Here is a 14,254-nt window from a genome sequence, read left to right on the forward strand (position 1 = left end):
AGCAGGGGTGTCCACAGCAAAGTAGCGGCATCAGAAAGTACTCGAGCTTCAGAAACAACCATTTGGGGGCTTGATTTCACATCACTGAATCAATGAATAGTACACAATAAATGACCATTAACTTGTCTACACTACAAAACAGTGGCGAGCCTATTAAAGGTGTCCAGAGCTTTTTTTTTTTTTTTTGCTTTTTTTAAATGTAATCCTCCACAAACAATGGTAATTTTTATTATAATTTTGACATACAAAAATATATAAATCCAAACACTTAATACATAATACTTTTCACAACTGAATTTGTCTCTGTTTCCCCAACATCAAGGCCCCATGAACAACTCAAGCCAAAGCTAATTTGCTCCAATGGAACACCCCTGCTGCCTGTTGAAACGAGAGGGATTGTCACAGAATGATAGTCACTTATAAACAATACATTTGGGGAAAGCTCTGAAATACAGCCACTCAAGAACCAACCATTGGTGAGCAATTAAAACGATCAGCTCCTGCTTCTTTGCTAGCCAGCATGGTTTCTCTCTCTTCTTCCCCAAGACTGATTTAGAGAACGATATCCTTCAGACGCTTCACGCCAGGAGACTCTTTGTCTCGACCTTCCTTCAGAATAGGGTTGACCTCATGCATGACTTTCTCGCCATCAGCTCCACGGGGTTCAGCTTCAGAGGGACGAGAAGGGCCATTGTTGACATACTGCTCCAGATCGCGGGCCGGGGGCGCCAGGGCAATGGTGTAAGACACAGAAGGCTTAGTAGGCAGAGGGCTCTTGAGGTGCAGAGGGGAGGTGACAGGGCTAATAGCCTCACAGCCATTGCCTGCCTCCCGGATAGCGCCGTTGACTTTGGGGCTGCAGATGGTCACATCAACAGTCCTCCTGCCTTTCAGGGTGGGCCTCTCCTCAGCTGGGTGGTCGCTGACATCCTTTCCAAAGGTTGCGAAAGTCCGCTTGGTGGGGCCGCAGTCATCATAAGCTTCAGCATCGGCAGCAGTAGCTTCAATGGACAGTGCAATGATGTTCCTCACATGCTCAGGGGACTTGGAGCGGGTGGGCATGGGGTTCCGGGGCATCCAGCACCTGTCAGAGTGGCCAAGAATCCGGCATTCTTCCCTGCAATGAAATCCTTCATTCTGATCTGTTTGGAGAAAATAAAATGTCAATTTCATCAGCTTTTCCCAGGAATCATTGTTAGTCCCCAGTGTTCTGGTTTCTTAGGTACCCACAGGCCCTTCTGGGAAATGATACTTTTAGATAGTCCTTTGTTGCCTTTTGGGACAAGTGTGAAGAATTGGATTTTTAAAAAGCTGCAGATCTCCCCCTCAATACCCTCCCCTCCTTTTTTATTTTTATTTTTGTTGCCGCTCCCACTGCTGACAAAACTAAAAACCGAAAGGGAAACACAGTGTGATGAAAAAATATATTTTTAAGAAGTTTATCCTGACTGTAAAGGTGCTGAGAGTCAGCATTTTTATCAACAACTCCTGTTAAAAATCAACTGTGTTTGAAACTGGTTCCAGCAGAAGAGGGAGTGGAGGCAAAGCAGGGAATCCAACAGTCGGTATATCTGAGAAGTTTTGGCCATGTTTTTGAGCAATAGCACTGTCAACCACATTCCCACCCTACCTGTTAATGATAGGCAATGCTTAATTTTAGACTAGTAACACTGCTTTCTTTGAAAACCCAATCACGTCACTTCTTTTTGACCACCAGTCCCACCAGCCAATCTCCTCACTAAACCATTTACATAATTTCATTTCCCATCAGAAGGAATATATTGAGATCTCTTCCTTACATGTGACCCAGAAGGTTCAATTGGCCTTATGCACACATCACTCATAGATTGAACATCATTTAATTATACCCAACTAGCCACCCCTCCTTATCTTTCTTATCTGCAGTTTCATTAGGGTCATATTTCTTAAAATAATTCTTTCATGGATTACTTTAACCCTATCATAGAAGATCTCAGCAAACAGCATTCATAATTATTGGCAAGACATGCTTTGCTCTTTTCATATCGGTTCATTTAGAGTTAAGGTTTTAATTTGGCTCTCAGAAAGGCTTTCTACAGGGGCTTCACTAAAGCATGGACCCAGGGTTAACGTCTACCTGTCCACTGGAAAACTGTTAATGTCTGGTTTACAGCTCTAGTTTTCCAGATCAATTTATATTTGTTACATTCTTGCATGAGGATGACCTAATGAAAATTTTCATCACATTGCACAATGCATCAAAATATTAGCAGCTTAACATTTATAGAAATCCTTGGGGCAGGATCGGAGGAGGTGGGGAGACCAGAAGAGATCGCAAGGACAAAAAAGTACATGTCAAAAAAAAGTTATAAATATGCTCTGTGGCTGCTTTTTTTTTTTGCAGGAAGAAGTCTGCAATTCAGGGTCTTGCCTGATATTAGTCTATATATAACACACCTTCCTTATACAATTGTATTTCTGTGTTTTAGTCTGTTTCTTGATTTTTTTAAAGAGTAAATGACGGAGCAAAGAGGCACTGCTCTTCCTCAATCATCGAAAGTTAGTTTGGTAAAGGGGCGCTTGGGAGGGGGCTCAAGAAATAGTGGTTGAATTGGGTGTATACTTCATCATTTGGAGAAAAAGTGTTAGAAGCAGCTAAACATCAAGGCCTAATCCAGGCTGAGTCCAGATTTCAACACAACTCTGGAAATGGCCTTTAACCTAGTCTAAAGTATGGAAAGGCCAACCAAAGGTAAGACCTCCTTCAATGTACCTGGACACAATTTGCCGACTTATCTTTAGGATGGCCATTTTAAGCCCCCTTTCAGTACTGAAGAATGAAACTTTCAGAATTTTGCAGAGGTGCAACCAAATAGCAAATGAGCATTATCACCAAGAAGATAAGTGCCTTCCCCATACACAGGACAATGCTTCTGCAATCTCCAGCACAGTTCCATGTCACGGTTGCCTGGCCACCTCTGCAAAATGAGGGTTTGTCAAAAGACCTTTCTCTGCCTCTTCCCTGAAAACTCTCAGTGCTGCCATCTGATGACTTATCATTATTCAAAACACATATGTTCTTAGAGAGTGAAGTAAGTCAGAAAGAGAAAAACAAGTATTGTATATTAACGCATACATGTGGAATCTGAAAAAATTGGTATAGACGATCTTATTTACAAAGCAGAAATGGAGACACAGACGTAGAGAACGAACATATGGATACCAAGGGGGAAAGGGAGGGTGGGACAAATTGGGAGATTGGGACTGACATGTAAACATTATTGATACTATGTATAAAATAGATAACTAATGAGAACCTACTGTATAGCACAGGGAACTCTACTCAATGCTCTGTGGTGACCTAAATGGGAAGGAAATCCAAAAAAGAGGGAATATATGTATACGTATAGCTGATTCACTTTGCTGTACAGTAAAAACTAATACAACATTGTAAAGCAACTATACTCCAACAAATATTTTTTAAAAAAACATACACATATGTTCCTGGGAGGCAGAAAGTATGAAAGTATGGGAAACATGTTGGGATATACTTGGGAAACACTTTATGTAGACCCAAACATTATGAGTGGAAGAGTCTATAGCTCATCCACCCACATTCAATTTCATCCAAATCTAGTGTTTTCCCCAAGAGACCCCAGGATCCCTCCAGTAGGAAAGAATTCACACCTTCAGAGTTTCCCCAAAAGATGCTTGTTCCTCAACATTTCCTCTGAGGCTTATCTCATAACTCTATTTAGAGTAATAGCTCTAAAGAATTAGTTTGAGTGTTTGTTTGGAGGTGGGGAGTAAGGAGGTGCAAGTGGGGGAACAGTTCAATAACTAACTTCCATTTCTATAACTCTGAGTGAGCTCCCTGGAAATCAGGAAAAAAAAGAAAAGAAAAAAACGTCTGGAAGGCTGTGGGATCCCTATCCTTTTTGTCCACAAGTTAGGGCACAGAGGCAGAGAGGCCTTAACCTTTGAGCCATGGAACCACAGCCATATGACCAGCTATGAAGAGGAAATCCCAGCTGACCTTCAGACTGATATTACAGGCCACTTGCTCATACTCCCAGAGCAGAACAGTGATGAATGACAATCTAGTAGAATCTTCTCAATAGGCTCAACATAAAGCTCTCTTAAGTTTCTTTTAACTTTTTAGTTTCAAGTAGCTATCTTAAAATTTGAAGGGGTAGTTCTTTTCTCAGCACAATTCATTAAGAGAACGCCATTCATGTGTCACCCCAAATCCACATACAGTGCTCCTTCCCTATGGTAGGCTGCTTCAAATGAACAACATAAGGAGACCTGGATCCCCAGCATACACAGAGGGCAGAGACCCCAGAAGTAGATACCTCTAAGATCTTATGAATTGAGAAAGACCAGAGCAGGGAACTCAGTCATCTCAGAAGCTTCTCTGCAAAGACAGTGCTTGCTTTCAGCTTGCCCACTGCCTAAGTGAATAGATCACTCTCTGGGAAGAGAAAAAGGTAAACTCACTCAGCACCCCCAGGAACGCAATCGGTCTAAGCCTACACACCAATCTCACTAAGCCCACCTCAGCCCTTTGGGAGCTAGAATAATATGCAATTTTCTTCGGTTAATTATGTGTACATATTAGGTACACTGCTCTTACACCATGCAAGTGAAGACTTGAATCTGAAAGACTCATTTACTCACAATGTCTCACTCCTGGTTTAGATCTGATCTCTTTATTTCCTTAAATCCTTACCAAGGGCAGTGACTTGCTGCTTATCATTTTAGTATCAAACAACACTCAGTGACATTAGTGTCCATACTATTGAAACAAAATCTAACTTAGCTTTAGTGTTTATAGACATATGAAATATGAAAGAAAATATGGAGAATATAGATGGACAGAAAGAATATCTTCCCAGCCCAAGGTAACCTACATTCATAAATGCAATGCAGATGAATTACCTTTAAAAATCAGAACTTCAGTTTAGTAAGGAAATTAAGTGTCCTTTAAAAGTGAGAGGGGGTAACTTCAAGACAGCGGAGGAGTAAGACGTGGAGATCACCTTCCTCCACACAAATACATCAAAACTATATCTACATGCGGAACAACTCCTACAGAACACCTACTAAATGCTGGCAGAAGACCTCAGACTTCCCAAAATGCAAGAAACTCCCCATGTACCTGGGTAGGGCAAAAGAAAAAAGGAAAAACAGAGACAAAAGAATAGGGAGGGGACCTGCACCTCTGGGAGGGAGCTGTGAAGGAGGAAATGTTTCCACACACTAGGAAGGCCCTTCACTGGCAGAGACGGGGGGATGGGCAGGGGGGTGGGCGGGGGGAAGCTTCAGAGCCACAGAGGAGAGCACAGCAATAGGGGTGCAGAAGGCAAAGCGGAGAGATTCCCGCACAGAGGATCAGTGCCCACCAGCACTCACCAGCCTGAGAAGCTTGTCTTTTCACCCGCTGGGGAAGGTGAGGGCTGGGAGCCAAGGCTCGGGCTTCGGAGGTCAGATCCCAGGGAGAGGACTGGGGTTGGCTGTGTGAACACAGCCTGAAGGAGACTAGAGCGCCACAGCTAGCTGGGAGGGAGTCTGGGAAAAAGTTTGGACCTGCCTAAGAAGCAAGAGACCATTGTTTCAGGGTGCGTGAGGAGAAGGGATTAAGAGCACCGCCTAAATGAGCTTCAGAGACAGGTGCGAGACACAGCTATCAGCGCGGACCCCAGAGACGGGCATGAGATGCTAAGGCTGCTGCTGCAGCCACCAAGAAACCTGTGTGCAAGCACAGGTCACTATCCACACCTCCCCTCCCGGGAGCCGGTGCAGCCTGCCACCGCCAGGGTCCCATGATCCAAGGACAACTTCCCCAGGAGAACACACGGTGCACTTCAGGCTGTTGCAATGTCATGCCGGCCTCTGCCGCCACAGGCTCGCCCCGCATTCCATACCCCTGCCTCCCCTTGGCCTGAGTGAGCCAGAGCCCCCTAATCAGCTGCTTTAACCCCGTCCTGTCTGGGTGGGGAACAGATGCCCTCAGGCGACCTACATGCAGAGGTGGGTCCAAATCCACAGCTGAACCCCAGAAGCTGTGCGAACAAAGAAAAGAAAGGGAAAGGCTTCTCCCAGCAGCCTCAGGAGCAGTGGATTAAATCTCCACAATCAACTTGAGGTACCCTGCATCTGTGGAATACCTGAAGAGACAACGAATCATCCCAAAATTGACACAGTGGACTATGGGAACAACTGTAAACTTGGGGTTTGCATTCTGCATCTAATCTGGTATCTGGTTTTATGTTTATCTTAGTTTAGTATTTAGAGCTTATTATCATTGGTAGACTTGTTTATTGATTTGGTTGCTCTCTTCCTCTTTTTAATTTATATATATTTTTTTTTTCCTTTTTCTCTTTTTGTGGGTGTGTATGTGTATGCTTCCTGGTGTGAATTTGTCTGTATACCTTTGCTTTTACCATTTGCCCTAGGTTATCTCTGTCCAGTTTTTTTTGGTTGGGTTTGTTTTGTTTTGGAGTTTTTTTTAGTATAGTTTTTAGCACTTGTTATCATTGGTGGAATTGTTTATTGGCTTGGTTGCTCTCTTCTTTCGTTCTTTCTTTTTTTTATTACTTTTTTAAATTTTTAATTTGATTTTATTTTTTATTTTAATAACTTTCTTTTCTTTTTCTTTCTTTCTCTCTCTCTCCTCTTTCTTTCTTCCTTTCTTTCTTTCTTTCTCTCTCTCTCTCTCCCTTTCTTTCTTCCTTTCTTTCTTTCTTTCTTTCTTTCTTTCTTTCTTTTCTTCCTCTCTCTCCATTTTCTTCTGAGCCGTGTGGCTGACAACGTCTTGGTGCTCCAGCTGGCTGTCAGGCCTGAGCCTCTGAGGTGGGAGAGCCGAGTTCAGGACACTGCTCCACCAGAGACTTCCCAGCCCCACGTAATATCAAACGGTGAAAGCTCTCCCAGAGACATCCATTTCAACGTTAACACCCAGCTCCAATCAACGACAAGCAAGCTACACTGCTGACCAAACAACTAGCAAGACAGGAACACAATCCCACCCATAAGCATAGAGGCTGCCTAAAATCATAATAAGGTCACAGACATGCCAAAACACACCACCGGATGTGGTCCTGCACACCAGAAAGACAAGATCCAGCCTCATACACCAGAACACAGGCACCAGTCCCCTCTGTCAGGAAGCCTACACAACCCACTGAACCAACCTTACCCACTGGGGGCAGACAGCAAAAACAAAGGGAACTACGAACCTGTAGCCTGTGAAAAGGAGACCACAAACACAGTAAGTTAAGCAAAAAGAGAAGACAGAGAAAATCACAGCAGATGATGGAGCAAGCTAAAAACCCACCAGACCAAAGAAATGAAGAGGAAACAAGCAGTCTACCTGAAAAACAATTCAGAGTAATGATAGTACAGATGATCCAAAATCTTGGAAATACAATGGATAAAATAAAAGAAACATTTAGCAAGCACATAGAAGAATGAAAGAGCAAACGAACAATGATGAACAACACAATAAATGAAATTAAAAATTCTCTAGGAGGAATCAATAGGAGAATAACTGAGGCAATAGTACAGATAAGTGACCTGGAAGATAAAATAGTGGAAATAACTACCACAGAGCAGAATAAAGAAAAAAGAATGAAAAGAATTGAGGACAGTTTCAGAGACCTCTGGGACAACATTAAACACACCAACATTTGACACAAAAACAAGGCCCGTATATATGCTGTCTACAAGAGAACCACTTCAGACCTAGAGACACATACAGACTGAAAGTGAGGGGATGGAAAAAGATATTCCATGCAAATGGAAATCAAAAGCAAGCGGGAGTAGCAATTCTCATATCAGACAAAATAGACTTTAAAATAAAGACTATTACAAGAGACAAAGAAGGACACTATGTAATGATCAAGGGATAAATCCAAGAAGAAGATATAACAATTGTAAATATTTATGCACCCAACATAGGAACACCTCAATACATAAGGCAAATGCTAACAGCCATAAAATGGGAAATACACAGTAACACAATCACAGTAGGGGACTATAACACCTCACTTTCACCAATGGACAGATCATCCAAAATGAAAATAAATAAGGAAACATAAGCTTTAAAAGATACATTAAACAAGATGGACTTAATTGATATTTATGGGACATTCCACCCAAAAACAACAGAATACACATTTTTCTCAAGTGCTCATGGAACATTCTCCAGGATACATCATATCTTGGGTCACAAATCAAGCCTTGGTAAATTTAAGAAAATTGAAACCATATCAAGTATCTTTTCCGACCACAACGCTATGAAACTAGATATCAATTACAGGAAAAGATCTGTAAAAAATACAAACACATGGAGGCTAAACAATACACTACTTAATAACCAAGTGATCACTGAAGAAATCAAAGGGGAAATCAAAAAATACCTAGAAACAAATGACAATGGAGACACGACAACCCAAAACCTATGGGACACAGCAAAAGCAGTTCTAAGAGGGAAGTTTATAGCAATACAATCCTACCTTAAGAAACAGGAAACATCTCAAATAAACAACCTAACCTTGCACCTAAAGCAATTAGAGAAAGAAGAACAAAAAACCTCCAAAGTTAGCAAAAGGAAAGAAATCATAAAGATCAGATCAGAAATAAATGAAAAAGAAATGAAGGAAACGATAGCAAAGATCAATAAAACTAAAAGCTGGTTCTTTGAGAAGATAAACAAAATTGATAAACTATTAGCCAGACTCATCAAGAAAAAAAGGGAGAAGACTCAAATCAATAGAATTAGAAATGAAAAAGGAGAAGTAACAACTGACACTGCAGAAATACAAACAATCATGACAGAGTACTACAAGCAACTCTATGCCAATAAAATGGACAACCTGGAAGAAATGGACAAATTCTTAGAAATGCACAACCTGCCGAGACTGAACCAGGAAGAAATGAAAATATGAACAGACCAATCACAAGCACTGAATTTGAAACTGTGATTAAAAATCTTCCAACAAACAAAAGCCCAGGACCAGATGGCTTCACAGGCGAATTCTATCAAACATTTAGAGAAGAGCTAACACCTATCCTTCTCAAACTCTTCCAAAATATTGCAGAGGGAGGAACACTCCCAAACTCATTCTACGAGGCCACCATCACCCTGATACCAAAACCAGACAAAGATGTCACAAAGAAAGAAAACTACAGGCCAATATCACTGATGAACATAGATGCAAAAATCCTCGACAAAATACTAGCAAACAGAATCCAACAACACATTAAAAGGATCATGCACCATGATCAAGTGGGGTTTATTCCAGGAATGCAACGATTCTTCAATATATGCAAATGAATCAACGTGATACATCATATTAACAAATTGAAGGAGAAAAACCGTACGATCATCTCAATAGATGCAGAGAAAGCTTTCAACAAAATTCAACACCCATTTATGATAAAAGCCCTGCAGAAAGTAGGCAGAGAGGGAACTTTCCTCAACATAATAAAGGCCATATATGACAAATCCACAGCCAACATCGTCCTCAATGGTGAAAAACTGAAACCATTTCCACTAAGATCAGGAACAAGACAAGGTTGCCCACTCTCACCACTGTTATGCAACATAGTTTGGGAAGTTTTAGCCACAGCAATCAGAGAAGAAAAAGAAATAAAAGGAATCCAAATCAGAAAAGAAGAAGTAAAGCTGTCACTGTTTGCAGATGACATGATACTATACATAGAGAATCCTAAAGATGCTACCAGAAAACTACTAGAGCTAATCAATGAATTTGGTAAAGTAGCAGGATACAAAATTAATGCACAGAAATCTCTTGCATTCTTATACACTAATGATGAAAAATCTGAAAGAGAAATTAAGGAAACACTCCCATTTACCACTGCAACAAAAAGAATAAAATATCTAGGAATAAACCTACCTAAGGGGACAAAAGACTTGTATGCAGAAAATTATAAGATACTGATGAAAGAAATTAAAGATGATACAAATAGATGGAGAGGTATACCATGTTCTTGGATTGGAAGAATCAACATTGTGAAAATGACTAACTATACTACCCAAAGCAATCTACAGATTCTATGCAATCCCTATCAAACTACCAATGGCATTTTTCACAGAACTAGAGCAAAAACTCTCACAATTTGTATGGAAACACAAAAGACCCCGAATAGCCAAAGCAATCTTGAGCAAGAAAAACGGAGCTGGAGGAATCAGGCTCCCTGACTTCAGACTATACTGCAAAGCTACAGTAATCAAGACAGTATGGTACTGGCACAAAAACAGAAATATAGATCAATGGAACAGGATAGAAAGCCCAGAGATAAACCCACACACATATGGTCACCTTATCTTTGATAAAGGAGGCAAGAATATACAGTGGAGAAAAGACAGCCTCTTCAATAAGTGGCACTGGGAAAACTGGACAGCTACATGTAAAAGAATGAAATTAGAACACTCCCTAACACCATACACAAAAATAAACTCAAAATGGATTAAAGACCTAAATGTAAGGCCAGACACTATCAAACTCTTAGAGGAAAACATAGGCAGAACACTCTATGACATACATCACAGCAAGATCCTTTTTGACCCAGCTCCTAGAGAAATGGAAATAAAAACAAAAATAAACAAATGGGACCTAATGAAACCTAAAAGCTTTTGCACAGCAAAGGAAACCATAAGCAAGACAAAAAGACAACCCTCAGAATAGGAGAAAATATTTGCAAATGAAGCAACTGACAAAGGATTAATCTCCAAAATTTACAAGCAGCTCAATATCAAAAAAACAAAAAACCCAATCCAAACATGGGCAGAAGACCTAAATACACATTTCTCCAAAGAAGATAGACAGATTGCCAACAAAGACATGAAAGAGTGCTCAACACCTTTAATCATTAGAGCAATGCAAATCAAAACTACAATGAGATACCATCTCACACCAGTCAGAATGGCCATCATTAAAAAATCTACAAACAATAAATGCAGAGAGGGTGTGGAGAAAAGGGAACCCTCTTGCACTGTTGGTAGGAATGTAAATTGATATAGCCACTATAGAGAACAGTATGGAGGTTCTTTAAAAAACTAAAAGTAGAACTACCATACAACCCAGCAATCCCACTACTGGGCATATACCCTGGGAAAACCATAATTCAAAAAGAGTCTTGTACCACAATATTCATTGCAGCTCTATTTACAATAGCCAGGACATGGAAGCAACCTAAGTGTCCATTGACAGATGAATAGATAAAGAAGATGGGGCACATATACACAATGGAATATTACTCAGCCATAGAAAGAAACGAAATTGAGTTATTTGTAGTGAGGTGGATGGACATAGAGTCTGTCATACAGAGTGAAGTAATTCAGAAAGAGAAAAACAAATACCGTATGCTAACACATATATATGGAATCTAAAAAAAAAAAAAAAAAGAGGTCATGAAGAACCTAGGTGCAAGACGGGAATAACGATGCAGACCTACTAGAGAATGGACTTGAGGATACGGGGAGGGGGAAGGGTAAGCTGGGATGAAGTGAGAGAGTGGCATGGACATATATACACTACCAAATGTAAAATAGATAGCTAGTGGGAAGCAGCTGCATAGCACAGGGAGATCAGCTAGGTGGTTTGTGACCACCTAGAGGGGTGGGATAGGGAGGGTGGGAGGGAGGTTCAAGGGGGAGGGTATAGGGGGATATATGTGTTCATAAAGCTGATTCACTTTGTTATAAAGCAGAAACTAACACAACACTGTAAAGCAATTATACTCCAATAAAGATGTTAAAAAAAACAAAAGTTAGAAAGTCACAACACAAAGTCCCTTAAGAATAGCAATGATGACAAACCAGATATAAAAAAGCAAAGAGACGACTTCTGGAATTGCCTAGAACTGTTAGAGATTATGTGCCTGCCATCATGTAGTATTGTGGCTGGGGATGGAGGTATGTGACTAGACAGGAACCATTTTGTATCATCACAAATTAACTGTCAAGATGCTGGCTCCAGTTGAAATAGAGGTAAGCTAACGATTCACTAATTCCCAGCTAAGGTTCCTCTTATGAGCCTATTTGTGACTCTATACCTTGCTACATCTTTCTCTGAATGTATTACCCTGAGCCTAGGCAAAGCAAAGTGTTAAGACTAAAATCCACACAGAGTTGTGGAAATTTAAACACACTAACATGTACAGATGAATAAAAGCAGGTGTCTTTAATTCAAATACACACATGATTAGGGGTGAATGATGAATTTGCAAATTGGTTTTCCCTGCTTCTGAACTTGTTCCTAGGATTTGCAAATAAATAAATAAATAAATGAAGAGAGTCCATAAGTTTGGAAGAGGACACAAATCTTGAGGCCATGGAACTCCTTAGTTCAAAACAGATCAGATTATTTTAGACAAAAAAATAAATAAACAAAATATAGAGAAAAAATAAAGTTTCTTCAATCTAGATAGTAATAAATATATTTTTGGTCACAATCTGTCATTAGGGACTTTGGTAAGAGACTCCCAAAACCTCTGGCCAAAAGAAAAAGTAAATAAATCTTAAAGCATCAGTCTTATGAGAACATGGGAGGCATAAGAGGCCACAACACCTAAGTCATGATGGATAAGGAAGTAATTCAAATAGTAAAAGAACAGAATATGTTACTTTGTGCAGATAACAGCAAAACTTTTGGCAGCAATTACTACCCTCCTCAGGACGTGAAACAGCTGTCTCTTCAGATGTGGGCAAACAATATGCTTCCACACACTAGAAAGAGCCTACCCAAGGTCCCAACCAAAGTAAAAAAAAGAAAATGATGAAAACACCATCTCAGGCTTTGCTAAAACTTTCAAAGTCTTGGTGGAATAGAAGGGTTGAGAGGCTCTGTTGGGTTTGTATAGATGTTCAGCCGCAATGGATGTGTTCAATAATGCTGGCAGTTCTTTACCGTGATTCAGAGTTTGGTGTATTAACTCAAAGATCCCAATGATCAGAGACAAAACTCCAACACTAAAATAGTTCAAGGTAAGAATTACAAGAGCAATGTGTTACCTCCTCAGAAATGATCTGCAATCAATGAGGCAGAAAGGGAAAGTTAAAGTGAGTTCCAGTTCCTGAGAGCTCAAGTAGTCAGCTACTTCTAAGTAGCAGCAGTAACATAACTTAGAAGCAAGTGATGCGTAAATCAGAAAAGCTTCCTGGATTGTACTCATATATATCCACTTAGCTTACCCTGTGTCACCCCATAAACAAAATAATCTAAGACCAAAGTGGGGCCGTTTTTTGTAAGATACAATAGAAGGGATTGTGGCAAAGATTATGAAGAGGTTAAATGCTGTTAAAATTGATCACATGCACCTAATCAATAAAACACAACTGTTGAGAAGTGTCCCCTCTTGACTTAGCTAACTCCTACTCATCTGAAGCAGACATAACAAACTGCCTACCAAACATCCATATCTATATTTTTAACATCTTTATTGGAGTATAATTGCTTTACAGTGGTATATTAGTTTCTGCTTTATAACAAAGTGAATCATTTAGAAACAGAACCCCACTTCTGTTAGGACTGGCAATGTGCCAGCTAAAACACTACATTTTCTAGTCTTCTTTATAGATAGGAGTGGCAATGTAACTAAGAGTGGGCCAATGTTATGGAGGCAGGATGTCAAGAAATCTCCTTAAAAGAGGTGAGCTGACTTAACTGGGGGACCTTTGTCCTTATTTCTCCCTGCTTTGTCCTGTCTGGAATGGAGACGTAATAGATGGAGCCACAGCATCCATCTTACTACCATGAGGCAACTCTGAGGATGGAAGCCATGTGCCTATGAATAGCAGAGTAAAAAGATATAAGGACAGTGACTGAGGTAAACCTACCTCACTAGACATGAACTTTTTTTAAATAAGAGGAAAACTAAGCCTCTCTCTTATTTCATTCACTGATTTCTTTCCCTTAGTGAGGGAAGGGGATGTTTATTACCAGCAGTTGAACACTATTCATATCTGATACATTATCCCTAAAGTCTCCACTTAAATGTAACTTCCTCAGGGAATCCTTGCCTGATTCCTTAGATTAAGGTAGGTCCCATACCACCTCCTATATAGCACTCATCATACTTGTAGTTACTTGTTTAATATCTATATTCAATGCCAGCTTGTAAACTCGAAATGAGCAAAGATTATATCTGTTTTGTTCCCTCCCATGCCCACAGAACCACAGAACCTAGCAAAGGGCCCAGCAGAAAGCAGGTACTCAATAACAGTTTAATTTAACTGAATGAAAAA

General features: G+C 40.3%; 1 protein-coding gene across 2 annotated transcripts in view; it reads right to left on the reverse strand.

Moving 5' to 3' along the window:
- Window positions 1-265: 265 nt before the first annotated feature.
- The window catches only part of PCDH19 (protocadherin 19), a 103,386-nt gene continuing 89,397 nt past the window's right edge, over window positions 266-14,254 (reverse strand). For both annotated transcript variants that reach the window (XM_059910294.1, XM_059910293.1), the window contains exon 5: window positions 266-1,142. In XM_059910294.1, the coding sequence (XP_059766277.1) occupies window positions 553-1,142 (590 nt within the window). In that variant the 3' untranslated portion in view covers window positions 266-552. The remainder of the gene's footprint in view (window positions 1,143-14,254) is intronic.

The sequence above is a fragment of the Balaenoptera ricei genome, chromosome X (genome assembly GCF_028023285.1).
Source record: "Balaenoptera ricei isolate mBalRic1 chromosome X, mBalRic1.hap2, whole genome shotgun sequence".
In the NCBI taxonomy this organism is placed as follows: domain Eukaryota; kingdom Metazoa; phylum Chordata; class Mammalia; order Artiodactyla; family Balaenopteridae; genus Balaenoptera; species Balaenoptera ricei.